The 27,347-nt window shown below is 41.3% G+C and overlaps 1 protein-coding gene across 2 annotated transcripts in view; it reads right to left on the bottom strand.

Annotated features, from left to right (window-relative positions):
* DDAH1 (dimethylarginine dimethylaminohydrolase 1) overlaps window positions 1-23,430 on the bottom strand; it is a 123,196-nt gene extending 99,766 nt beyond the window's left edge. The window contains exon 1 of one of the 2 annotated variants that reach the window (XM_037498852.2): window positions 23,365-23,430. Coding sequence is in view for 1 of the 2 variants with exons in the window: in XM_037498850.2 (XP_037354747.1) it covers window positions 22,408-22,710 (303 nt within the window). In the remaining variant the exon portion in view is untranslated. Of the gene's footprint in view, window positions 1-22,407; window positions 22,711-23,364 lie in introns of those variants that run through there. The other variant, XM_037498850.2, reaches the window with a different exon arrangement.
* Window positions 23,431-27,347: the final 3,917 nt, after the last annotated feature.

Below are 27,347 nucleotides of genomic sequence, written 5' to 3'. Positions count from 1 at the left end.
TTAATGTAACCTCTTTAGATAAAAACCAGTTTCCTTTTTCCAATCTGGAAGTGGATGTCTGTAATACAGCATAAATTACACAGTTTCTGATTTTACTGTCTAGACACCATCACCCCCTTAACACTACCTTCTCTGTCAAAAGTCTGGGCAGGGCCCAAAAAAAACTGATGTCCAACTAAGCTCGGAAATATATCCCTTCCAACTAAAGCTGGCAGGACTCTGGTGAGCACATTGGAAGCCAACAAAAAGCAGGGTTGGAAAATTAAGAATGGTTAAAGAAAAAAAAAAGAGGGCGAGTACAAAACCCTTCACAAATTAACAAGGCTCAATGGTATCAAGCACTTGAAAGGTTTCTATCTCCACCTCAACTTCCAAGGAAAGTAGTGGATCAGCCTTGCAGATAAATGCACACATTTTTATAGTCTCACCAACCTCAGTAGAGGCTCCGCTGGCTGATAGATACAGCTAATAAGGGAATTAAAGTACGTGCTCAAGATGATACCAGCACTCACTTGGATTTTTATAGCTCCTTTTTTTCTGAGCTCACAGTACACAATTGAAGATTAGAATTCAGAGAAAGGAGACAAGAAATCAGTTGCTTGTTCAGAGATAGATAGTTAGAGAATTACATGAGGATTGAAGATTTGCTATCCTGCTCAAATCACCCAACTGTTTCCCTCTGGGCTAGCTGAGGAAATGTTACATTATCCTAATAATAGTAGTGATAATATTAGCAATGGCAACTCTCATGCACCGAGTGACTACTATATGCTTGGCAGTATCCTGGATGCTTTGAATTTATTATTCTCACAACTGCATAGCTTTCAGATCTATGGCACATTTGCCACAGAGTGGGCTTTGGCAGAAGAAAGGTCTGTCTTGGATCACATCTAAGGAGGATTGTTTTCTGAATTTCCAAAATGATGATTTTGATATCTTATATCACTTTAATGTTACAAAGACTTTCCACATTTTTTCCCCATTTCATCTTCATAAAAGCCTTTAGCAGCAGGAACCATTATCCCTTTTTACTTGTGAGAACACTGGAGCTTAGGAACACTGTGACCATAGCCACACATTCATAAAGAAAAGAAAAGGGCTGGAACACAGATGTATGACTCCAGTTCCTGGGCTATTCTCTGTGCCACCTGTAATGGGGGCCCACAGAATATTGTGATTGCTAAGTTGCATTGAACATAGTTCACTCAATTCAACTCACATTCACTGAGCACCTATGTGTGTGCCACTGACTGTGCTCCGTGCTCAGAAGTGAAAAAAGTCACAGGTGATGGAGGGAAGGAGTTTATAAATTAATGAGGGAGGCCATCATGCAATATAGCAGTTACAATACAGAGTGGTGAACTGAACAAAGTATAGAGGACACAGTAACTCTATAGTCAAAGAAGAGGGCTATTTGAGCTAGGTTTAGTAGGAGGAATTCAAGACTCCAATAAGCAGACTTTATTTATTTATGTTTAATTAAAAAAATTAATTTTATTTTTACATAGAAGAACTAGGGTGTAGGCCAGAGGTGCAGGGGGTGAGAGGATTCACCAGAGACAGAGAAGGGAGCAGAACAGGCAGATCTACTGAAATATACCACTGAGGGGAGCAGTGAGGGAGACAGGAGAGGTCTGCTGCACCATGTGGGTCAGCTCCCTGGTGGGGGTGGGGGGGTGTGGGTATGGGTGGGGGTGTGAAACTCAGGCGGAAGAGGTGATAGCACTGAGACTTAACCCTTAGGCCACCAAGGAGACCTGCAGACTCTTCTTTTAATTGTCAAGTGGGAAGGGTAAAAGACTAGTGATTTGTGCAATGTAAGCACCATGCCCAAGATCAAATATTAACATATGTGGCTTTGTAGGCCATAGGGCATCAAATTAGGAGGGAAGGTTAAAGAGGTCTTTCTCTTCTTCCTAAAGGGTACAATAAGCTCAATAGAAGTATCACATTACATTCTAAAGTCAGATGAATTTATCCCAATGAGTAACTCTAATCTGCAACTCTGATCATTAGAATGGCAAACTAAAATATCACAGACTAGTAAAATGCTTGTCTCCTGTTATATCTCTGCTTGGGTCTGGATAGAAGTTGAGACACTCATGCTGACCTATACTGCCTTGGGATTGCTCACAAACTTGTCTCCTGGCCTGCTTTCAGGAAAAAAGAAAGCTGAAAGCTAGCTTAGTGCAGTTGTTGATCTCCATTTCAAGTTCACTTTCTGTCCTCTCCTTTGGAAATCTGACTTTAAAGCCATCAAGAGTGGAATTCCCACCTTCTAAGGTCCAATATCCAAAACACTTTCCTTTATAGTTTTTGCCCCCATATCTCCATATCTCCGACTGACCCCCACCCCACCCTTTATCATCTGGTTTTGAAGCTTAGCATTGAGAGATGTAGCAAGCTTCTGGGGGGGGGGGAATCACTATCATTTCTAGCCAGTTCTCTCCATTCTTCTTCTTTCTTCTCATTTACCCTTTTTCTACTCAGTTTCTACTGTTCTCGCAGCAGTAAGTTTTTATATTAGGTCTTAATTTTCACCTGGGGCAGAGAGTAGTGTTCTCAGTCAAAGGATATAGGGTACCTTTCAACTGGAGAAAAAAAGAAGGTCATCAATGCCGAGTTTCAAAACTCAAAGACAAAAAAGACCAAAGTGTGATCTCCTCACACAGAGCACTTTTTCTTTCAGAACAGTTCAATGGCAGAGGGGGCTAAGGCCTATCTATTTATATGCAGGAATCTGCCCGTCCAAGGACTCCATGCTGGAAACAAATATACTCTGGCTTTTCATCCTGAAGCAAAGTTCACTGAACCAGTACTGGGTACCTGACACAAATCCAGTCTATTCATAGGCTGGCCTAGGACTTGGTTGCCTGGCTCAAAAACTTAGTATGGGTCCATGCGACTCCCCTTTTGGGAATTTGAAATTGAGAAACTGAAAGTCTGAGTCAGATTGATATGGCAGCTAAATTAAGGGGATATGAGGTAACCCTTGGACCACAAGGAAGCTGAAGTTATGAGGAAACAACAGAATGAAGTAGATCCACAGAGAGAAGAGAGTGCGTGAGGAGAAACTGTGTTCTAATGATTTTGTGGTTTCAATTGCAAGGTACGACTTTGTAATAGCCCTTCTTTTTCTTGTAGCAGATATGGATACAGGTGTCTGCTGTTTGCAACAAACTAAAATATCTGACTAAAATGCAAAATCATTGACCCAGTAATATGATTGTTAGTCTTAGCGTGGAGGTAGATCCCTGAGCTCCGTATCTAGTTCTAAAGATTACCGAAGATTCAAATTGAGTTACCCGGAATTGTAGGTTTAGTCAGTCTGAATTATGCAAACGTTAACCAAAAGTTGTCCTGGCCTTTGTTCTATGAATTCCCTCATCAACAGGCTAATCCTCAAAGAAAACACTGGAAAGATTTCTCCTCTGCAAAACTACCCTCTCCCTTCATATACAATGATCAAAATGAGGATTTAGCCATGTTCCTGTGTTTACCACTTATTCTAATTAACTCAAGGAAGACATGGAGACCTTGTACAATGCTGTGAGTTCAGCAGTAGATATCAACCAATTATCTTCGGGAGTCAGAATCTTCATCACCCCTTCTTGTTAGACGATCAAGACCTTTTAGTTTGAAGTTGTTATCCAGCTCACCAATCAGAATTCATGTTCTCATCATTTTTAAAAATGTTCTTTAAATCTGTTCTAACTGATAAAGAATGGCAGGAATTATTATGAAGAGTGAGAGATTCTGAGAATCTGGTTTATTTTAGAGTTTCACGAAGGATTCATTTCCTCCTTACACACCTACCTTTGTTTACAAGTAAAGTCTCCTTATTGCTCTCCTTCAGTGCAAATATTCTCAAGAAAAACATCTACATAAATGAGTGGTGTCATAATCTGAAGAAATGTTCTGTGCATCAACAGCAGTTCCAAGTTCCCACTATGCTTCAGGACATGCCAGTGACTCAAATGACCTTTCTGCTAAAGGATTTGCATCACTTCCTTTGTTCTGCTTTTGCACTATATGGAATGACAATAATGTGAATAATTTTTCATTTACAGAAAAAAACCACAAAACACAGGAAATCTATAAAAACAGTTTTGACAACTAAGATAATCACATTTTTAATCTGTTTAATTAAACACAATAAGATTATTTTTCTACCAGTAAATGATATTTTACTAAATGGTACTAAAGTCAGTTTAGTGAGAATTTCAAGAACAAATTTATTTATTAACTAAAGCCAGAAAAATAACATTTAATTGATAGCTAATTACTATAGGAGGTGAGGATGGAGACAGAAAATGAAGGGTCTGCCTTAGTCATCTTATCCCAAACTTCCTAACAGGTTGAGCATAATAAACAAACAGAGGAACATGTGCTGGCTGTGAGGTCCAGTTAGCAGAATGATCCACCAATGTTCACTGGCACAGTTAGGGACCAAGGATAGTTCTGACTGTAAGCAGAAGGAAGAATAGCTAGAATGGGAGCTGGCAACAGAAGACTCAGCAAAAGGGACTGACCTGATGAATTCACCCTAATATAAGGCAGGATGATGTTTGGTCCAACATATTTACCAGGCAGATATGTGACAGGCTGGCACAAAATGGCACCAGGTAGCTTGGCAGTAAATTTGAGGAATTCACTCATATAGGACTGGATATCAAATTTTAGATCTCTCATAGTGGGTCCAGGTAGAAAATCAGCAAAGGGAGTCAAGATATAAACTTAGTTCCAAGTAATGGAACTAAGACCCAACTTGAGCATATGAAATGAGCAAGGGTCATGTCAGACCAAGGTCAGAGCAGAAATGATGAGACTGACCCATTTACATATTGACCAAGGGGTCCTTTAATTTCCTCTCCTATTAGCCAGACCACTCCAAACACGTGGACAAGACCAAGACAGGTGATGAGAATGATGGAATTAAAGTGCTAAAGCACAATAAATAGATGATAAGTGATAATATTTTTGCTATTGTTTACTGTAGGTGAAAGGATTAATTGGGAGAAGGTAGACCACACTGGAAGAGGTTTATCAATCTAAAACTAGATCCAGGCACATAGAGACACGTGTTTGGTGAGTGGAAGTCCAAACAATTGAGCAAAATCTCTGGAAGCACAGTGGCCGGAACAGTAGGAGATGAGATTGAGAGGTATAAGGAGGCATAGTGATGATGGAGAGACAGGCAGGTGGCAGGATCCAAATGTCAAAACTGGCCACGTCCCCAAGGGAATGAAGTACAGGGTCAGGATTCAAGACTTCTACAGAGTGGAGGGAATATTCATAAGAACCAAATCAGAGTGATACAAGCAGAAGCAAAAGGAACATGGGTGATGCATTAATTTCTCTGAGTATGGGTAACACTGATTCCAAAAGGAAGACTTAAAGATGAAGGGTAAGGGCTCACCTAAGACATCACAAAAGCATCTTTGTTGTGGGGTTAAGGGCTGCTGGGACTCAAACACAGGCATGTTATTCTACCCTCCCTCCTCTAAGATACAGGGGCAAGAAAGCCCAGGCATATTTCCATGTGCACAGCAATTAGGCAAGTTGCATCTTGCTTGTGTTCTTGCTTGTACTGTGGCTTGTATTATTGAATGTATTGTTGACCTGGGGTCAGTGTTACCAACTGAGACACATACAGAGTTATGGTAACAGCTCTTTCCAGAATAGTGATAACCTGTGTCCCTATCTGTCATGTATTTTCATGTAATGGAACTATGTAATGGTTCCAAGTAATGGAACTAACCTGTTCCCCTTTGATTGATTTCAGGGAAGACTAAGCAAGAGTTAGTGTGGGTATATGGATGGAATTAACCCTGTTTTTTTACTCCAAAGGGCCACAGGGCTTTCTTCCTTGAGTTGGGTCCATTCCCAGGATTCCTATTCAAACTCTTACTCAGCATATATTCCTGTATTTACAAGTTAAGGTCAAGGCTCTCAATAGGTTGCCTAATTATTTGGCAAGGAATTCTGCTAACAAATATTAAGTCCAGGTTAAATGAGTTGCTGGAGACACTGCTGTGATTCTCCAGGGTGGGAAAGATTTCTGGGCTAGACTCATGGATGAGAGAAACATGTGTCCCCTGCTATTCAAAAGCTGAATATTCCTATTTGGTATAATTTGGTAGGTTTTTTTTTTTAAGATTTATTTATTTATGCATACAAGAGCTGGGGCACAGGCCAGAGATGGGGGGGTGAGAGGATCCTACAGAGACAGAGTGGGGAACAGAACAGGCAGATTGACTTAAATACACTGCTGAGGGGAGCAGCGGGTGAGACAGGAGAGGTCTGCCTCACCATGTGGGTTGCTCCCTGGCTAGCCAGTGATCGAACTCCTGCTGCAGAGGCTGCAGATTGCTTCACAGTGTGGTGCTTAACCCCTTGCACCGCCACCAGGGAGGCCCGGTCGGTGTTGTTTTATGTCTGTGAACACTATTACCATTAATTCATAAGTAAAATTATTTTAACATTTTTAGACCCAAAACACAATCCAACAAATCATGCCAAATAGGAAAATCCTACTTTCAGGTAGATGGGGAACCTAGAGAGAAATGGGTAGCTGCAGAGCTGAAACCCCATCGTTAGTAAGAGAAGTCTTTGTGTCTCACTCTGCATGGTGTCCTCACTAATGGATGGGACAGCTGTCCCTAGGGGGCATCAAGCCTGTGCTTGTGGTGTTAGAATCAATAATGTCTCTCTAACCCATATTCTCTAATGGTTGACAAGGAAGTTCATGTCTTTTCTGTAGTACAGTGGCCAAATACCTGGACTTTGGATTCAGAAAGGCATGGCTCTCCAGCTCAGTATCACTACTTAGTAAAACTATTTGCCCTTAAATAAGTCATGTGACTTCTCCTTAGTTTCCCCATCGGTACAACGGGGTCTTCTATGGGTGTGAAGTAGAGTAAACAAAGCAGCAAGAATAGCACACAACAGCATTAGAGACCTGTGTCTGAAACCCACCGAGCTCCCAAAATCTAAGTATAGGGTGTGTATTGTGATAAATTAGTCTCTTGGATCTTTCATAACTCCCCAGGAGTCCCATTAATGAGTGTCCCTTAACAAGAGGCAAATAAAGCCAGGCACACAAAATGCCACTGTTGTAGATCCTGTTATCTGAGAGCTATCTCAGGCTGGCCAGGGAACCCCAAGAGTTGATTCTAAGGTTTCTTCAGAGAACTGTCACACCAGGGACACAGCTATCAGGCGTGTTTGCAGGGAAGCAGTGGCCTGATTCTTATTGAGTGTAAGAGTTCAGAGGCAGTCACAACAGAATACCCATAAGCATGATCCTTACAGAGTGCTTTCACATTCATTTGTTCATTTAAATTTCAGCAAAACAGAAGTTAACTGAGAACATAATTATCTCCAGTTTATGAATGGGAATTCTGAAGTCCACAGTAATCACTCACTAGCCCTCAGTTACCACCTCTAAAGTAGAGTGATTTTAGGACTTCCGAGTCCAGGTCTGACCTCTTTACTGCCTGGGAGAAGGCATAGTAGACCAGTTATCATTTGATCAACAAACAGGTATTGCCTAGTACTTAATAAGAGTACTTAAAAGCTATCTTTTTCCATTGCAGCATTTGTTACTGTTTTTGAAAAAAACCACAAGACAGCTATCAGATTTGTTTATCAGTTTTACATACATAGCTGGCACTCAACAGTAACTTCTTGCTCAGTGAATTAAACTAGCATTACCCTTTTGAACAGATGACACAACTGTACCCAAAGGTTATTTACCCAAGTTTATCTTCCTAACAAGTAATAGACTTGGGTATCTAGCATTGACTGAAGTTTTGTAAGAGAATTCTCCTTCTACCAGGGACCCTCTCAATGGGTTGTCAGAACTTAATGGGCAATCGCTTCTCGGCCTTTTGGCTAAGATCAAGTGTAGAACTTAATGGGCAAATTGCAGGCAACAGTAGTCAAATTCATTCAGAGATATCATCAAGAAAAAACTGGTCATCAGCACTCCATAAACAATGATGTTCCTACTTCCATTCTGTACAATTTCTCACTCATCATAAGACCATACCCATGCAGTCACAGTTTCAGAACATTTCGATCTCCAGCATCCTTGGGAAGCATGGATAAAGGCATTTAACTTGCAACTGAAACTTGTGAATTGCTCAAGATGATGTAACTGAAAAGCGGAACCAAAACTCAACTCCAGAATTTTACCTAGCAATGTAAGAAAAATTTCAAACTTTCTTTAAAAATGAAAACATATTAAATTTGTAAAAATATTCAAAATATGAGTTCATCAAATCTAAACATCCACGTAAGAACAGTTCAAAGTTAAATGGGACATCTAAAGGCAGAGATTCTCTAAGTATTCATTTACTGGGAAGATCAGAAAGATGAAGAGTAATTATCGAAAGGGTTGTATACGTGATTCAGTTGAATACAATGACTCACTACTAAAAATGTGAGGGTGCCCATTCTAGACCTACATTTAGGGTAGTGCAGCTGCCTACTGAGGCGCATATGGATGTTTTTAACGGTTCTCCCAACTTCCTGGCATGTTTCTGGTGAAGACAGCACAGGGATCCAAAATATAAGAGTCATGAATCCCAACAACTAGGCAGAGTCTCAATGTCTGGGAAGGAAGCAAACCCCCAGGGACGGAGGTTTCAGCTTCCAAGGAGAGAAAGCAAAAGAGAAAAAGACAGGCTCAATCCTTAGGGGTTTAAATGACAGCTTCTAGAAGGACAGAAAGCAGCAGCCACAGAAAAAGGGGGGCGCGGTCACTGACAGAGGAATTACTCTCTTCTTAGGATAGGCACATTAAGGTATGCTCATCTAGTTGTCATATCAAAGTTATAGGGCAGTCAAAACCACCCCAGTTTTAAGAGATGATGAGACAAGTTCAACCTGCTCAAGGCCATACAACTGATAAGCAGTAGAACTACAATTTGAATTCATACTTGTCTTTCCCCACCCTTCAGGGCACATGGAAAGGAAAAAGCACGGCTCCAGGAATATTATAGGAGTCAGTCTGTCTCCTGAGTCAGTTTAGATTCAAGTGCTTCTAGATATCAGGCTCTGTGTGAGGTGTGTGCAATGGGGATGATGACGATTGAAGTACTGGTTAATGATTTGTCACCTCAAGTAATGACAGATTTCCAGAACAAGGCAAGTTGAAGATGCAGGTGGGGTGGATCAGTGGGGAGCAGAGGAAAGCAGAATCAGTGGAAATGAGGCTGTGGTCAACAAAACAAAAATGTATTGAGTTCTAAGTGGCCCTTTTATATGAGATGTGCTTCGACTTCGATCCCTGGCCAGGGAGCTGACCCACATGGCATAGAAAACCTCTCCTGTCTCGTCCACTGCTCCCTTCAGCAGTGTATTTCAGTAGATCTACCTGTTCTGTTCCCCACTCTCTCTGGTGAATCCTCTCACCCTCTGCGCCTCTGGTTTACACCCCTGTTCTTGCATGTATAAATAAATAAATCTTTAAAAAATATATGAGATGTACTTTTTGAATACACATCATCCTGTAATAGCATATCATCATAATTTGGTTTATGAAAGAACATATCACTGTTAAGAATACGGAAATACTCTACCGCATGGATGTGAGGAAGTTCTTGATATCTGAAATTCCCTACTCACTGGATGACCACAAGACTTTCCATGGACACTGCTTGCTTTTTCTTCTTTTCCTCTTTATCTCCTGCATTTTTCTGAATTTAGACAAATGGCTTTACCTTCCTACTAGGTAATAAAAGAAGTGCTGAGACCAAATCACCCATTTGCTCAATGAATTCTAACACTTGACAGAATTCTATTGTTACTGCCAACAGCAAAGAACATCAACAAAAGCTAAGATCTTGGTCTCCTTATAAGTAGATTTGAAACCTTTTGACAACAATGCGCAATTAGAAAGATACTTACACTTACATAGGGGGATATGTATAAGTGTGTATGTGTATAAATGAAACAATACCTGGCTTTCTTAAGGATAATGAATGTACTCCAGTTTTTTTTAATTCAATTCTAACTCATTTATAAAAAACAATCAGCAAATAGACAAAAAATGGTGTGACCTACTAGACTGACTTTATGATCCACATAAGACTTGAAAGTGGTAATTTGAAAACCACTATTCAGATACAGAATATGAGGACTAATCCAGGAACTCCCCAACACAAGAACCCCATAAGGATCGTAAAGAAGGAATGGAAATCTCCAGAAACAGCAAATACTCTTTCTCCTCCATTGACTATTCAGGAAAAGTGCAAAAACCAAGAGCCGAGGAGGACAAGATAGAGGTGATCACAGGCAGAAAAGAGCCTAATGAAAAACCAGAAATTGTTAAAAAAAAAATGTCTCCTGGCTATAGATCCACGAAAAGAATGTAACTCAAGGATCCTTCAAATCATTTTTGATGGCCCACATTACTACCAAGCATTAGAAACAAGAAAGGCATTTTCAGAAAACTGCTTTTATCTAAACTTGACTTGGAATGTGTAGAGACTGTGTGTATGTTTTAAAAACAGTCCAAGGGACAGTAGCACTTACATTTGCGGAATTTCTAGTCATTAGGCTGACCTCAGGGCAGGCGAATGCTTCAGGGAGTGTGTATCGAATCATAATTGAGCCCTCACCCGCGCTGAGGTCAGTGGGCTCTATCTTGTGTTTTCTTCTGCACTTACTTTCAAGAAAATGTTCTAACTTACATCCCTGTTATTCCTCCCCCTGACCAAGAAGCTGCTCTCTGGGGTCCAGTTTAGAAGCAACATTAATCCTCAGTTTTCATGCAATCCACTCAGAGGTTTGAGTTATCCAGCTCAGTGCTCACAAAGAAAAATACAGACATAGACATGACAATCGTACTACCCGTCTTTTCTCATGTAATTATAGCTCCAAATGCACAATTGCAAGCTCTTTTCCGACACACACACAATTTCCCAGTCACAGCCACACACTGTTTACCTCTATCATTAATGTCTCTTATCAAAATCTTCAAAGCACTCATTTTGGGGGGGGGGAGCGGAAGGAAGGGGGATGACAAAAGAGCATGAGGGAGGGAGTATACCACACTCTTAGTGCCAGTCTGCTCAGCTGTGAAAAGGTGTTTATCACTGGAACTTGGATGCTGTTTCCTGTAATCACAAACTAACTCATTCTTAAGTGGTCAAATATAATTTTGTCAGAATGAGCCCTAACCTATATACATCACTTATATTAGTTTAAATGTCACATACTTAATGGATACTATCACCAACAAATATTGCTAAAATGGGTTACTTGGGGAAGAAAATTAAATTTCCTTTGTTTACTCCTTTGTAAAGGCTGTATTCTCAACTATTTAGCATTGCAAAGTGTGAAGGGAAAATGGTGAAACCAGTGATTTTTCAAAGCCTTTTGTAGGCCTTTAAGAAATGGTCTGAGAGCAGCATAAACATTATAATGATGTTTTAGCACATACTGTGTTTTGATACATTCTGGGGTTCTTTCAACAACAAAAATGCTCTTTGCATCCCTATTCGAAGACAGCCTTCTGCCAAATGCTGAGGCTGGCTCCTGAGATCAGCCCAGATCTCAGCCTCCAACTGGAGGCTGCTGGTAGGAAGACATTGGACTGCAATGCAACTCCTCTGGACACAAGGTGCTGCCACCACCAATTCTACTCTCAAAAAGAAAAGAAATGAAAAGATGCAAGTTCAGAGATGAAATTTATGCTTTCCTGTTGTAATCAACGTAACCATCCTTAATAGGTTTAGAACGTCACCAAAGGAGAGGTGGTATCAGCTTTAGCAGTGGTAAAGTTTACAATCATCCTCCACATGTTGCTCAATTATGCTTTTTTTTTCCCAGATAGACAGGACTCCAAATAACAAAGAAATTATCATACTAGGCAAGTGGAAATGAAGCATGACTTGATATGCATAGATAACTGTTTGGGAGTTTGGCCATGATATTTATTTTTTTACCCAGAGTAGGAAACATTTTAGAACCTAATTAGTATACATACAAACACACACAAATTAAGTTTCACAAAGCAACACTTACTCTACTATGTTGCTGTATACTCTGACATTTTGGATTGATTTTTTTACCATAAAAATAAGAGAGTTAGTTACGACCTTCTAAATTGATTTCATAACTCCACTATAATGGGTAGCAAGCAGCAATTTGAACACACACACACACACACACACACACACACACACACACACACATCCCTATACAAAAAGCCTTGTCTTATAGCTGTGTTCTACTTATTGTTAAATGGCTTTTATTTTGGGGGTGAAAGGGGAGGTTAAAAACCTTAGAGATGCTTCCTTTGAGAGTAACAGCAAAAAATAAAGAGATCGGGCCTCCCCGGTGGCGCAGCGGTTGAGCGCTGGGTTGCGAAGCTGCGCGCGGCCTCTGCGGCGCCGGTTCGATCCCCGGCTGCTCCCCGGCCACCGGAGGAGGGTCCCACATGGCGCGCAGACCTCTCCTGCCGCCCGCTGCTCCCCTCAGCAGTGTACTTCGGTCCTTCTGCCTGCTCTGCTCCCCGCTCTGGCTCTGGTGAATTCTCTCGCCCTCCCGTGCTTCTGACTGTACCCAGTGCATGTATAAACAAAACAAACAAAGAAACCAGCAAACAAATAAATAAAGCATGCCTCTATAAAAAAAAAAAAAAAAAATAAAGAGATCAATGACATTTTTGATTAAGGCCCTTCTCTCTCCTAACACTATTTTTCAGTGAAAGGGGAGCTGGAAAACTAGAACCCCTGATGGAGGAGGACTAAGATGACATGCAGAAAGTGGTAAGAATACTAAACACAAGAGCAAAAATGATTGGCGTACCTCAACATAAAGCACTAGATTTAAATTTTTTTCACACAAAATTCTTGAATTGGAGATTATGTTTATATCACGAATAAAACATGCCTTAAAACCAAACAGTTACTACTACTGTTGGCAATGACGGTTCCCTTATGACTAAAAAAATAAATAAAAATAGTAAAATAGATGCTTTTCTTGACTATGTCTTGGAACTACTCCAAGACTATTTATTTATCTAATTAATTTCAGCTTTTTCAATCATTTCAGGCTAAAAATGTCTAAATACCACAAGCATAGCTCTATGTTTTAAAAAATATTTGCATCAATATTCTACTGTGTTAAAATCTTAGTATGTACACAGCTAACTATAGAAAGAGTACAGTTAAATGGGTACCTTTTACTATTTTGCCTTTGCTCAGAAAAAAATTTTAAGCAGTTTTAGAAGAAAAAAGTCAAAATTTGAAAAATGAAAATCAAATTTTAACACCAGGAATGACAATCAGCACATATGTATGGAAGGATTATAAGGAAAATTGTCAAATGCAAGTCAAGACTTTTAGTTATAATAGAAAACATAACTTGCAGCACATGCCTCACCCACTTGCTCTTTATTTCTTCAGAGCATTGATTCACATTTACTACAGAATCATCAACTGGCAGACACTGATGAAAGTGATGTGTGATGGTGGAAATTATGTGGATCTAGGAACCTTATGTTCTTTCAATGACTTTTATTTAATAGGGAAAATTACTTATGAAATGTTCTATAAGTGGTTGAGTAAGCAGAGCTTTTGAAATAGAGTTAGCCAATTCAACTTCATCTCATAATGGATTGCCATTAGCAAGGCAAGAGACTATAAGATTGGCTAATTAAGCAGAACAAGTACACATAATGTCTCAGTTAAATAAAACCCAGTACCTTTTATTTATCAAACTCCAATCCCATCTTACAAACGTAAATTGTTATCATCTCCTCCCCTCTCCTTATTCCTTTCTTATCCCCCAGTTTCCATCCAAGACACCATGATTTCCAAAAGGAAACTACAGCATCTCCATGTTGGAAAGAATATTTGATCTTAATATCAGTGCAAAAATCAAAACCAGGGCCTCTGGCCCCAGAATATCACTGTATCCCTATTGTGCTGTCTTCTGTAGTATGTACAAAATAGAACCCATGAGCATAGATGCACACTCAGGTTAGGCAGCTCTTGATTTAAGTTAGTGTGAGATATCAATGATGTTTACTGCCAAGACAGAGAGACTTGTGAATAAAAACACATTCCAATAGTAAATAGGAAAGTTTTCTCTTACCTGCCATTGGCAAAGATAATGTTATATGTAACTATATATTACATGGTGACACGTTTGCTTGACACATCCTAATGCAGCAATTTGTAGGTCAAAGATTTAGTTATTGTCTAGTCAAAAACAGTCTAGAAACTTCAGGAAATGAGTCTCAGACCTGCAGTGGACTTCAGTCTATTTTGAGGCAGGTTACCTTGTTCCCAAACCATGCTAGTCAGGTATCCTATTTGGCATGCCAGGCCTTTTGCAGTACCCAAGTGGGTAGAAGAACACTGGGAAGTACAGTTAGAAACAGGGTATTCCAGCTGGCCAAATCCCTTTAGGCTCATAATAGGAAATACATTTAAGGATGTGGTGAACTCAGAACTAGGGCTCTGAAATCTTAAGAGATTTCAGGGAGCACAGGGGGCTTGTTTTAATCCTACATCTTTCCCAATAACATTAATGAAATTAATTTTTACTGGACTATCACTCCATCTTATTTCATGGTATTCTTTGCCAGTCTTTGGTTACTTCTAGCTCTACCCCCTCATTCTACCATTGTCTGCCACTAGTGGGACTGTGAGGTCCTGGAGGTAGCAGTAGCATCTAATTCATCAGCATCTACTTTGACTAACATTGGGTCTGGCATGTAGCAGATAGTGACTAATTGTACAAATATACATGAATGGTGCAACTATTGTTCCTCCACCTTCAAAGGAATAGTCATTTTTAATCATGACGCTCATAATTACTGACATAAACAAATTAGAAATCTTTAGTATTTCTTTTTTTTTTAAATAGAGGCATGTTTTATTTGTTTGTTTGTTTGTTTGTTTGTTTATACAAGCACTGGGTACAGTCAGAAGCGTGGGAGGGTGCGAAAATTCACCAGAGCCAGAGCGGGGAGCAGAGCAGGCAGAAGGACCAAAGTACACTGCCGAGGGTAGCAGCGGGCAGCAGGAGAGGTCTGCGCACCATGTGGGACCCTCCGCCGGTGGCCAGGGAGCAGCCGGGGATCGAACCGGCGCCGCAGAGGCCGCGGGCAGCTTCGCAACCCAGCGCTCAACCGCTGCGCCACTGGGGAGGCCCTAGTATTTCTTAAGTAAAATAAAAACAAAGGAATCAAGGCAAAATATTTTTAATAAAGGGGAAGTTTGATTTTTCTCACCCTTATTCAAATCAAGCAAAATATTGATGTATTCATCTTCACTGAAATGACAACTTACCCCCTTAAGCCCATTCAGCTGCAAAGCCATCTAAAAGTTATATCCCTTTAATGTGCTAATCCAAACTAAGGTTTGCCCACATTGATTTATTGAGAAAAATTAAACCCTGCAATAATTTGTACTTTTATCTTTGTCCCTGCTGATTTCTCTGGTCATATTTGCTGGTATAGTTTAGACATTTAGAAACAAGAGTCTGAAGTCTGTGATTTTTATTCCTTTCTACATGATGCTTCCACTCCTCAGCCCTCAGTCTTAGGAAGGTAATGTACATTATTAAATTATTTGACAATGACAAAGTGAACTAGGATGGAATTATATGCACACATTTTTAATGGGATTTATTGTTTGAGATTACTCCTGCTTGTTCATTTGGATAAAGAGTGCCTGTATATGAAATGAGCCTGGGAATTTGACAGATTTAATACCTTATATCAGTTTAGAGAAAGCTGTGAAAGTGAACTTCAAAGGTCAGGGGAGCATTTTGATGGAACATTGAGCATTCAGTTATAGAAAATAAGTATTTGTTGATCAGTTAGAGTGAACAATGCACTGTGTTCTTTGTAAGATATAAATGAAACCTCTCTCAATATTTCACATATTTTATCTTTAATAATGATACCTACCAATTAGAGGAATGGATTCTACCAAATATCCATATTTCCCAACAGAATACTAGCTCTTTGGAAATAGTTACAGATTTTAGTAGCAAATACCTATAAGATAAATAATAGTTAGCACTTGCCTTTTAAACATGCATCTTCAAATTTACATTGACATTCATGAAAGGCCATCAATAACTTATTTATTTATGATGCAAAGCAGTGGAAGGCTAATCTATTAGTTCAAGTCTTAAGCAGGTTTTTTCTATATTGTGGTTTATACTAATGGACGGATGCCTACCACTACTATAATAAAACTAATTTTGAAGAAATCTGAGCCTAGTAAGAATTCATACATGCAAAAGCATTTTTTCCAGCATATGTGAATTAGAAGGGATTCATCCTTGCCATCTTAGTCTTATAATGATTCTCTAATGATTCTAGGAATTGCTGCAAAAAGCTCATTTTCAGCTAATAGTATCTAACAGAAGTCACTCCCTACTCATCATTATGTTCTTTATTTTCAAGGCTTTCAAGATCAACTGCAGGGGAATAGATTACATTATTGGATGCATCCCAGCTTCCAAGACACATCAATTTCCAAACATTTATTGCCAAGGCCATGTAGAAGAGTTGAAAAGGAAACATCCTGAAAGAAAGCACTTGTTCTAACCCTTTGGAGGTGATGATTTATCAAGAACCGTTAATCTGTTGCATATGAAGGGCCTGCAGCAAATTCACTTTCCATCTTGGTGAGAATCAGAGTAGTTTCTAATTATGGTTTAGGGCAGTTTCTCAACTAAGTTAAACAGAAGTTTGAGCAAATGCGTGCATTAAAAAAAGCAATCATCCAGTCTGTTAGTAAATAAATAATTATGCACAAACTGTTCATAGGCAATTTGGGGATTTTATGTAAATAACTATTATTTTTTAACTAAAATGAGAACAATCTACTCTCATTTATTTAATATCCATGTTAGGTTGTATACCATGAGGACACTGAGTGTATAAAGTGGGATCAGGCAGTTATTCCATACTGACAATGTTCTTTTAAGTTTAATAACAATTGGCAACAAGTACTTCAAGCAAAAATGACCTTCACATTTTCATAAAAACCACAGTTCTGCCATGTATTAGCTGTGTTTGACTTTCAAGTTACTTAACCTTGGATACCTGAGCCTCAGCCTCCTTATCTTTTAAATAGAGTTAATAATCACACCATCTGTTGGTATTCTCTCATACACATAACTTAGCACACATTAACTAGTTATTAGACATAAGCTTATCGTTCACCTGGCCTTTGAGGTCAACATAATTATACGCTTTTTCCTAGCCAAATAATAAACTGAGGACCCAAGATATGTTGATATGAGTAGGTAAGTACTTTAACAGAAGATTTTCTATCTCAATATATGTCCCTACCCCTTTCACTTATGCCCACATGCTCACCCCTTAATGCCTAATTCTACTTTGGCAATTTATTGCCTTGTGCTAAACACTGCCTTCTTCCTAAGGATATCCCTAAAAATGCAAATGCTCTGGGAAAGGATAATTAAAGCCATTATCACTTTGTGAGATTGAATTTCTGTGTGCTTTTTCTCCTACACATAATAGCTCACTACATACTTGGCACCTGGAAAAGGATAAAATGGCTCTGAAAAAAGTGAAAGAGCAAAGGATAAACTTCACAACTTTGCTTGAGTAATCTTTGCCAGTTAATTGTTTATTAGCTACCTTTTGAAAAGAACCTTGAGAAAATGGTATTAGTGGTTACCCCTAAGCAAGGAAACTGGGTAATCAGGAACAAAAGTGGGGTGAGGGGACCAGACTGACCTTCACTATATAGCCTCTTCTACTTTTCAGCTTGGAACTGAAGTCATGTATAATCTATTCAAAAACTATTTATTTTTAAAAACCCAGTCTTCCCCTGCCAGTTGTCTTATTTCAGCTTTTGGATATTTGTTTAAGGGGCTTTGACATATAGAAGTTGATCTTATTTTCCTCTAAAAAGTATTCATTTAAAGTGATTGTCTTCTCAAGGCTAATTTATTTGTTTTCAAAGTATTAATCATATTAAAATATTCATATTCCTGAAGACAAAAAGTTATCAACCAATTAACATCATTTGTTGACTTTTTGTATCGACAGTTTTCTCCACTAAAACTTAAGCTTTCTGTATGCAGACAGGGTCTATGTTTCATTAATTTTTGGAGATCCCATTGTAGAAAACTCTGGGCTTTTAGAGAAAGATTACTTCCTCGAGTTTGGTTTTCAGTACTATCTTACAAGGCAGAAAAGTTATTAAATATAACACAATGTTTTGATTATGAAGGATTACTCAGGATTGTTATGGAAACAAAGCAACAATCAGAGACAGAGACAGCTGAAGGGAGAAAGAAGGGAACAATAATTATATACTACCTGAACTTGTAATGAAACTTTTGGGACTCTATTGATTGGGGATGCTTGCAAAATACCAAATATATCATTAGGAGAGCTAAAGTTGACCTAAAATCATTGCCACATTGGTTCAACAAAACATTTGCTGCATGACTGTTGTGTGCAAATGTTGAACAATGCAATCATGATTCCTGTCTTCACAATTTTCGTAACAGTGGCCCATACAGAAAGGTAAACATATGGTAAATACCACACGGTTACTACCATATGATAACTACTATAAAAGGAAGTATAGAGAGCTATAGGAGTTCATAAAAGGAAAACCAATTCTATGCTTGGGAAGGTAATATTTAATATCACAGTGATGGGACCACTGTCCTAGTGTTCTGCAAACCTGAGTTCAAATCTTGATTTCATTGGCTCCACTATATAACCTTGGCCAGTTTATTTAGTTTCTCGAAACCTCAGGTTCACCAACTTTGAAAAAAGAATAATGACAGTTCTGGGATCAAAGAGATGGTGAGAGCATTCAATGAAATGCAGCTTATAAATCCTGCAAAAGATCTGGCAAATGGCAAATACCGAAGGTAATAATAATAACAATAACAGCAAGCTGAGAAAGATGAATAGGAACAACCAGGAGGAAGCATGTCCCATGCAAAGGAGAAATGTGTATTCAAAGCAATAATATGGTGCTCTTGAGGGAAAGAACCTGGTTTGTGCTAAGGTTTGGAAAGCACCTGGAGTGGAGTCAAGATGCAGCTGAAGGGCCTCCCTGGTGGCGCAAGGGGTTAAGACGCAACCTATGAAGCTATCTGCAGCCACTGCAGCATGAATTCGATCACCGGTCAGGGAGTTATCCACAGGGCACAACAGACCTCTCCTGGCTGGCCCGCTGCTCCCCTCAGCAGTGTGTTTGAGTCGAGCTGCCTGTTCTGCTCCCCACTCTGTCTCTGGTGAACCTCTCACCCTCCACATCTCTGCCCTTTACCCCAGTTCTTCTATGCATAAATAAATAAATCTTTAAGAAAAAAAGATGCAGCTGACATTGGAAATGCAAGGAGAGCACCATGGGTTTAGAAGACTCAACAGAGGCCCCTTAAGAAATTTAATCATGATCCAGCAATTCCACTCCTAGGTATTTACACAAAGGACACAGAAACATTAATTCCAAAGGGCACCTGCACCCCTGTGTTTATAGCTGCACTATTTACAATAGCTAAGCTTTGCAAACAACCCAAATGCCCAAAAACAGATGACTGGATCAAGAAGATGTGGTACATATATACAATGGAATATTACTCAGCAATCAAAAAAGATAAACTCATGCAATTTGCAGCAACATGGACAGAACTGGAAGGGATCATGCTCAGCGAAATAAGCCAGAAAGAAAAAGAAAAATACTGGATGGTCTCATTCATAGCAGGAATCTAGAAAACCTAAATAAGAGACCAGGAAAAAGAATAAGTGTAAGAAAGAAAAAATCAAAACCAACAAGCAACTATAAACCAGAGACACACTATGGGGGAGGGGCGGGGAAAGGAGGGATTGGGGTGAAAATAAGGGGGGTTCAATTGTATGGGGAATATAAAAATTACAAATAAATAAATAAGTAAATAAATAAACACTGTTAACAGAAAAAAAAAAGAAAAGAAATTAGTGGGAGTTCAAAGGAGTTAAATAAAACATGGAAAATTGGGGAAAAAACAATGATCTATACTTTAAAAAAATTAAATCAGAGGAGAGATAGGGCCAGATTTGAGTTTCAGAACCATCAGTGTGGTTACAGTGTGGAGAATGGAATGGGGAATGAGATGGTTGAAGGCAGGGAGATCAGTGATAATGATTTTTAAATAATGCTTTGGTTGATGTGGAATTTCACAGCTAAGGAGGCAGGCATCATGTGAAAAATACATGCAACAATCCCCGGGAGGACCTTGAAGTAATAATTATCAGCTTATTGGTATCAGTTAAGTAGCATTTCATTCATTCATTTATTCATTCATGCATTAAGTACTTATTAACATCAACCCAGGCAGTGAACTGGTGCTGTGAGAAATTTCAAAGTGAGTTACCCTGCATGTCCCTGTTCTCCAAAGCACCCCACACAACATGACTACCTGTATTGTTCACCCTGGCTGGAAGATTCTTTACTATAATGAAACAGATCATGTGCAGTGCCAAAGGCATCTTTGAGGAGAGACAACATGCCTGCATGACACTCAAGCTTTGAGGCATAGAAGTTTAGAGTAGAACCTAAGGCATAAAGTGTCCTTCACCCTGGGAAAGGAACTATCAATATAATTATATCAGTGTATAATAGATTCCTTAGTCCTCAAGAAGGAGCAAATCTTCCATGACCTATTTTTAAGTGGATCATAAGAAACAACATTGACTGAATGTACTGTCCAATACATTTCAGATGAATTAATGTATTACAAAAACTCTATAAAACAGGAATTATTATGTTTACTTTATAGGTAAGAAAACTGTAACAAGAGATGCTCCTCAAAGACAAGGAATCAGATCCAGTCTGATATTCACTGCTCTATGTGGTCTGGTTGAGAGCTGATGTAATAATGAAGCCAAATTAAAATGTATGCCTCAAACTCTGATGCAGGAGAAAGATCACCACCCACTGAAGTATCAGGAAGTGCAAAACTTGGAATATTTTATTATAGGACTGAAATGAGATAGAATGAATAAATATGGCGGCAGTCTCTTGAGAGGCAATTGAATCACCCTCATCAAGTGAGAACCACTGAGAATGAGTTTTTGATATTATATATTCTTCTAGGTACAAACTTCAGCTCTGCTAGATGGCCTAGCACACATTAGAAAGTATTCAAATGACATTACAGGCTTATCAGTTTAAAAGAGAGTGGACATCTCAGAGACTCAAAGATGGAGAGGTGTAGCGAAGGAGATAAAAGAGCTCAGCAAATGAGACCTGTTACTCTTCTAGGTCTGCTAAGGTAGGGTGAAAAGAGGTGATGATCTCAGTGAGTAGTACGCAGTATAAGCTTATTTTCTCTATCATGTAAGGTTCTATCAACCAAGTAGTGGAACATGTAAAATAAGGTTCTTTTTACTGAAAGTTCTAGAAGGCATTTCCAATGAGAAGTGAATAAAGACAAAACAGGGGGCAAAAACCCTAAACCTCCAGATATTAAAGAAATTACCAGCTCCTGCAATGCCACTTGACGACAATAGCGTCGGAGAGTCTTAAGCCGGCCTGGTTAGCGGACAGTCAGAAAAATCCCAGGCCAGATGGCATTCTAAAATCCAATCTCACTCTATTTGTCTCTCCATGAATGTATGTACCTTGTGTTTAAAGCAATCACAGCCATTTTCACAGGCTGTGATATTTTAAAGTAGTCTCTAGCCCTTGTGAACACAAAAAGCTTTAATTGCTGTGAACTTAAGAATATAGACTATAAACATTTTGGAATCTGTGAAGCAAGTATTCCAGTTACACACAAACACACAACACCCTGCAAAAGTACAGCTTTTCAAACCTAGTTCGTCCCTGCATCTTCACCGTGGCTCACCAGCAAACCACTCTCCTTAACATTCATCTATCTGCCAGCGCCTTTAGGTGGGACGATCACCAGAAAGGTAACACGAGATGCCCCAGGTATGTGGGCATTGACACCTCGCTAATTCAACAGACCAGCCCTGCTCCCAAGCTCCAGGCAGGACTTGGGGGCTTCGGTGTCAGCCTCCACCCGCTCGCCTGGAGCGGCACCCCTCCCTGGGGAAACACTCAGAGTCGCACAGTCTTTGCTACTGTGTAATCTTTACAAATAAAAACGCTTCTGAGCTGGATTCCCCACCCCACCCACCTGCCTGAGTCTACACCACCGCACTCCATCGCCTCGAAGGCACCCAAACTGCGCCGACAGCCGGGAGGCGTGAACAATGAACTTCTCCCTCCGACTCTCTCACACGTCCTTGCCCCCAAATGGGAAGTTCCGAACTGGCCCGGGGGCCCATTCCGCGATCTCCCCGGCAACTCGGGCGCGGGCGGCGGGGGTGGGCCCGGCACGCGTCCCCGGCCGCGCCCCTCGCGTCGTCGCCGGGCGGACACTCACCTCCTTCCTCCGGCTCGGCGCCCCGGGCCGGGTGATGAGGGCCGTCTCCTCGCACACCACGGCCACGTCCTCCACGAACACGCAGTCCGGGAGGCTCTCGTCGGCCGGCAGCTCCATCACCTGCAGCCCCAGCTTACTGCCCAGCACGCCCACGTAGAGCTGGTGCTGCCGCTCGGCGCGGGCGAAATCCACCTCGTCGCCCTTGGTGCGCCTGAGCGCGTGCTGGCCGAGGGACTCGGGCGGCTTCCGCACCACCGCGTGGGTGACCCGGCCGAAGGCTGCAGGGTGGCCGAGCGCGGCCATGGCTCCGGGCGGCGGCCGGGCGGCGGCGGGGTCGCGGCGGCCGGGCGGCGGCGGGGTCGCGGCGCGGGGTCGCGGCGGCCGGGCGGCGGGGTCGCGGCGGCCGGGTGCTCCCGCGGGCAGCGCGCGCCGAGCCTGCGAGCGCCCGGCGGCTCCCTTGGCAGCCGATGAATGTGGTGCAGAAGGAGCCCGGCTCGCGCCCGGAGCCCTGCCCGCGCGACTGAGCATGCCCAGAGCTCCGGGCGCCGGCCCGCGCGCAGCCCGCGCCCACCCCGGCGAGGTCGGGTTTGGCGGCCGCCGGGGCGGGCGCCGCGGGAGCCGTGGGGTTTGGGGCGGCGGCCGAGAGAGCCGCGAGGGCGAGGGGTGTCCGCGGGAAGGACGCCCCGGCGAGCAGTCCCTGCCCCCCCCCCCCGACCTGACGTTACCTGGGTTCCGCCGCAGGTGCACTCCGCACTCGCCCGCCCCCGCGGCGACTTGGGGAGCGGGCGGTGGTCTGGACCGAGCCACTAGGGGAGCTTCTGGGTGATCGGGAGGCATGAGACGGACTGATTGCTACGTGGAGAAATGCTTTGACCTCTCTCGACCTCGCTCTAGTGCGCTCAGGTTGCCCCGCATCCGGTACCACAATCTGTCTTCACACCCAAGTCCCCACTTTACCTTGACATTCTGTGCAAATGACCTCTCAGCGCACGTGAGACTCGTTTCCGTCGGCGAGGACGACCGTCGTCGAAGAGGAGAGAGAGAGAGAGAGAGAGAGAGAGAGAGAGAGAGAGAGAGAGAGAGAGAGAGAGAGAGGACAATCCTTTTTATTGAACAACGTGGTTCAGGCATGTTTGTCCCTCACACAGTGAGGGGAGGCAAAGACCAAACATGTTTTCCTCCCGGTGCACTTGTGCTCACCTTGCTCAGTGTCAAACGTGTTGTTTCACAATCCTTATCACTGGAAACGGTTTCCAACCTCCCGCTGGTCATTCCCTCACACCTGCACAAACTCCATGAAATTTCCGTGGTGTTTGTCGAACTCTTTTTCCGTACTCCTCAGGGAGTGTCTTTCTCATTTAATAGCAGGAAGCTTGCATTTTTTTTCCCCTCTCAAATATCTCAGGCTAAATATTCCATGGGTTCAACACTTTTTGAGTGGAAGACTCATGTCAAAAATCAGATTGTAATTCAAAAATGCGCTCAGGCAATAATCTTTACTCACGTTCTATAGTCTAAGTCCCTTCAACAACCTTTCTGATTTAAAGATTGATTGTATCATAGAACATTGTTTGAATGGGACCTTAGGGACCACCTTCTTTCACTTTCTGCCCTGTTCTTGAATTCTAGCTAAAACATTTATGTTGGTTATTGCATATTTACTTGAACGCGTTAAACCTCATTTACAAAGTCTTCTCCACTTTTGAAGAACTATAATAGTTAAAGAACCCCACTTCATTTGGGGCTGAAATCCCACTGACCCCACCATACTAGTATTCTTTCACAAGACAACACTCACATATTAGAAGATATTTCTAATATATATTTATGTTGCCTAACAACCCCTTCTACACCCTGGCCTGAACCTTCAGAAAATAACTGGTGATTTGATTTCTCAGTCACTTCAACATTCTGATCATCTTCCTTTTGATAATACCAGTTTGCTTGTAGCCCTTTTAAATCGTCTCCGGAAGAAAAATAATTCTTACTGTGTGGTCTGACCAGCACAGACTACAACAGAACTCTTGTTACAGATGCTGGGTTTCTATAACACTGTCCAAGATTGTATTCACTTTTTTGGTGGTCCAATGCCAAGGCTCAGGCACAGTCTTCTTGCCAGAAAGCTTGTTCCAGTTTTCAGGAAACGAGGGTTTCCAGGAGCAGGTCTAGCACAGGATTCTAGCATGGTTGTTCTAAATGAGCCCAGAGGAGATGTGATCTGCCTTCTCTCCCTTCTCTCAAAGGCAAAGGCAATGTGAATCTGCCTGGATGGCATGGCACTTCTCAGCCTCAGAAATGAGAGATCTTCTGTGAAAGATAGCTTTGACACTGACATTAGAGAGTGGGACCAACAATAAATTAACAAACGTTTATTTTATTTATTTTTAAAATTAATATCTTTATTTGTATATATTTTACATCAGGTATAGTCCTGAAGGGTAAAGAAATTGTCAGGCTTTTCTGCCCTCCCGCCATCAGGATAGATGATGGATCCTTGTCCTGAATGCATGCCTGATGGCGGGCACCTGGAATAGGGTGTGGGCCTAGGTAGATGGGATTCACCTGGGCTAAGACTATGCTTTTTTTTTAAGGGCGGCGTCACAGGGACGCCAGTAGAAGCCAAGAAGCTGAGAAAGTAGCAGCAGAAGCTGAAAGAGAAGAGGCCCGAAGCAGAAGCAGAGAAGGCCGGAGAGCCCAGATAGACTGAAGATTTGCTGGGGGCTGGGAGGACTGCCAGCCTCCCAGACCCCCAGCACCCCTGCTGCCTTATGCCTGGTGAACCCCAATAAAAAACCTGCAAAACTACTGAGGACTCTGACTCCTCCTTTACCCGGTCTGCATGGGATCAGAAAACCTGCACTGTGTCCATTCCTGCCCTTACAAGTACCCATAGAATTTCTACCACCGGTCACCCGTGCACCATCATCTTAGTCCCTTGTGCTCTCCCCGCCTTCCTTTTACTCCCTCTTCCTCCTCTCCCCTGCAAAATGCCTCTGATTTATGGTTGTCTGATTATTTTTTTGTTGTGTTTTATTATTATTATTTTCCCTGATCCTTTATTTGGGATCCCCCATATACCTCCTATAGGTGAAACAATCCAATGTATAATAACAACCTTTAATATATACGAGGTTCTCCTTCTGAAATAAAAGTGTCAGAGGGCCTCAGGCTACCCTATTGGCATTAACCTGTGTCAGAAATCACCTGATGGGATCCTCAGACAAGGAATTCCCTCCAATGTTACATATGAAAGTTGACCCACCTGCTAAGCTTTTGCAGGTTAGTGTATAGGAATTTGTTCGCCCATTATCCCAACATTAAGGCTCTATCCACTTCCAGTTGACCTCTAACTATTAACCATAATCACTATCATGCCCTGTGCCTTGTTAGAGCCTGAATGCTTTGCCTAGCACCCAATGTCCTAAGTGGAACTGTGAACGTGGTCCTGTGCATCTCTCTGTGTTCATATCAGCACAGCAGCCGATTAAAATCTGAACCTTTTCCCTTTAAATTGGTATTAGTCATGTTTTTCAATACTGAAATTGGACTGCTGAGTTTTTTTAAAATCTAATTTTGTAGTTATCCCTATTAGATGTTATCTGCTTCATTCCTGCTTGTCTAGTTCTGATTCTGTCATCTTGTGCATTATTTATTACCTCTAGTTTTGTGTCATCTGAAATTTGATAAGCATGCCTTCTGTCTCCACTAAGCAGTTGTCAAAAGTGTTAGAATGTATATATTGATGACAAGAATAATAAAAACACCCACTCCACTAATTTTGTCTTACATATCTTCCTGCATGTGCAATGAAAGACTGTTTTTAGGAAAATGGACATTGTTGACATGAATAAATTTATAAATTTGTTCCCCCACAAATATTTATTGAAAATCCCCCAAACACACCATATTATATACTTCAGAGTCACACAGGAAACATAAAAATATGTTCTTTAACCTTGAAGAACTCACAATCCCATATAGAATACAAAGCATCCCAAACTGGAGCTATGATAAGGGCACATGAGAGGTATAGCAACAAAGTACCACTGGAAGTTTAGGGAAAGTGATATCTCAGTGGCTAATGGGAGTGGGATAAAACTACTTGAAGATGATTAAACTTGGTTTAGACCTTGAATTATTTCTAGGATGTGAAAAATTAGAAGGAGAGAATGAGAATTCTAAGGAAAATTAGCTATGGAAGTTTGTCTCTTGTTCGCTTAAATTCTAATACAGATATTCATGACTGGTTCCTCACTCTTCTCCAAGCAACTTGCAGGGATTAATTTTTTTTCCACTTCATGTCTCTAACTCTTCAAAAGTTAGCATTCAGGTGGCCATGCTCTCCTCCCTCAAGCTAGAAGACAGGGAAAGAACATAATAGCGACAGACCTGATAGGCCTTAAGGGCCAGATGAGGAAGGGAGGCTTTATCACCTCTACACACATTCCCCGGCTAGACTTCAATCACACAACTACAACTACTTCAAGCTTTGGGGTCAGAAAGAACAAACAGGGTCCCTCCCTGGTGGCATAGGGGCTAAAGTCTCAGCACTATCAAGCTATCACCAGCCACTGTGGCATGACTTCAATCCCCAGCCAGGGAGCTGACCCACATGGCACAGCAGACCTCTCCTGTCTCAACTGCTGCTCCCCTCAGCAGTGTACTTCAGTCACCCTGCCTGTTCTGCTCCCCACTCTGTCTCTGGTGGATCCTCTCACCCCCCACACCTCTGGCCAACACCCTAGTTCTCATATGCATAAATAAATAAAAATAAATCTTAAAAAAATAATGAGAAGTGCTTAGAAAAGAGCTTAGGATAGTATTTAGTGCCTAATAAGTACTCAACAAATATACCTATTGACAGGTTTTAAACAAGTTTTGTACATATTTTCCTACCAAAGTTCAAACCCATATCCTGAATTAAGTGTCATCAAGATACC

This window comes from Talpa occidentalis, unplaced genomic scaffold (genome assembly GCF_014898055.3).
Source record: "Talpa occidentalis isolate TD23 unplaced genomic scaffold, MPIMG_talOcc4v2.1 talOcc4.9, whole genome shotgun sequence".
Classification (NCBI taxonomy): domain Eukaryota; kingdom Metazoa; phylum Chordata; class Mammalia; order Eulipotyphla; family Talpidae; genus Talpa; species Talpa occidentalis.
Note: the sequence above shows the minus strand (reverse complement) of the source record. Positions and strands in the feature narration are given on the sequence as shown.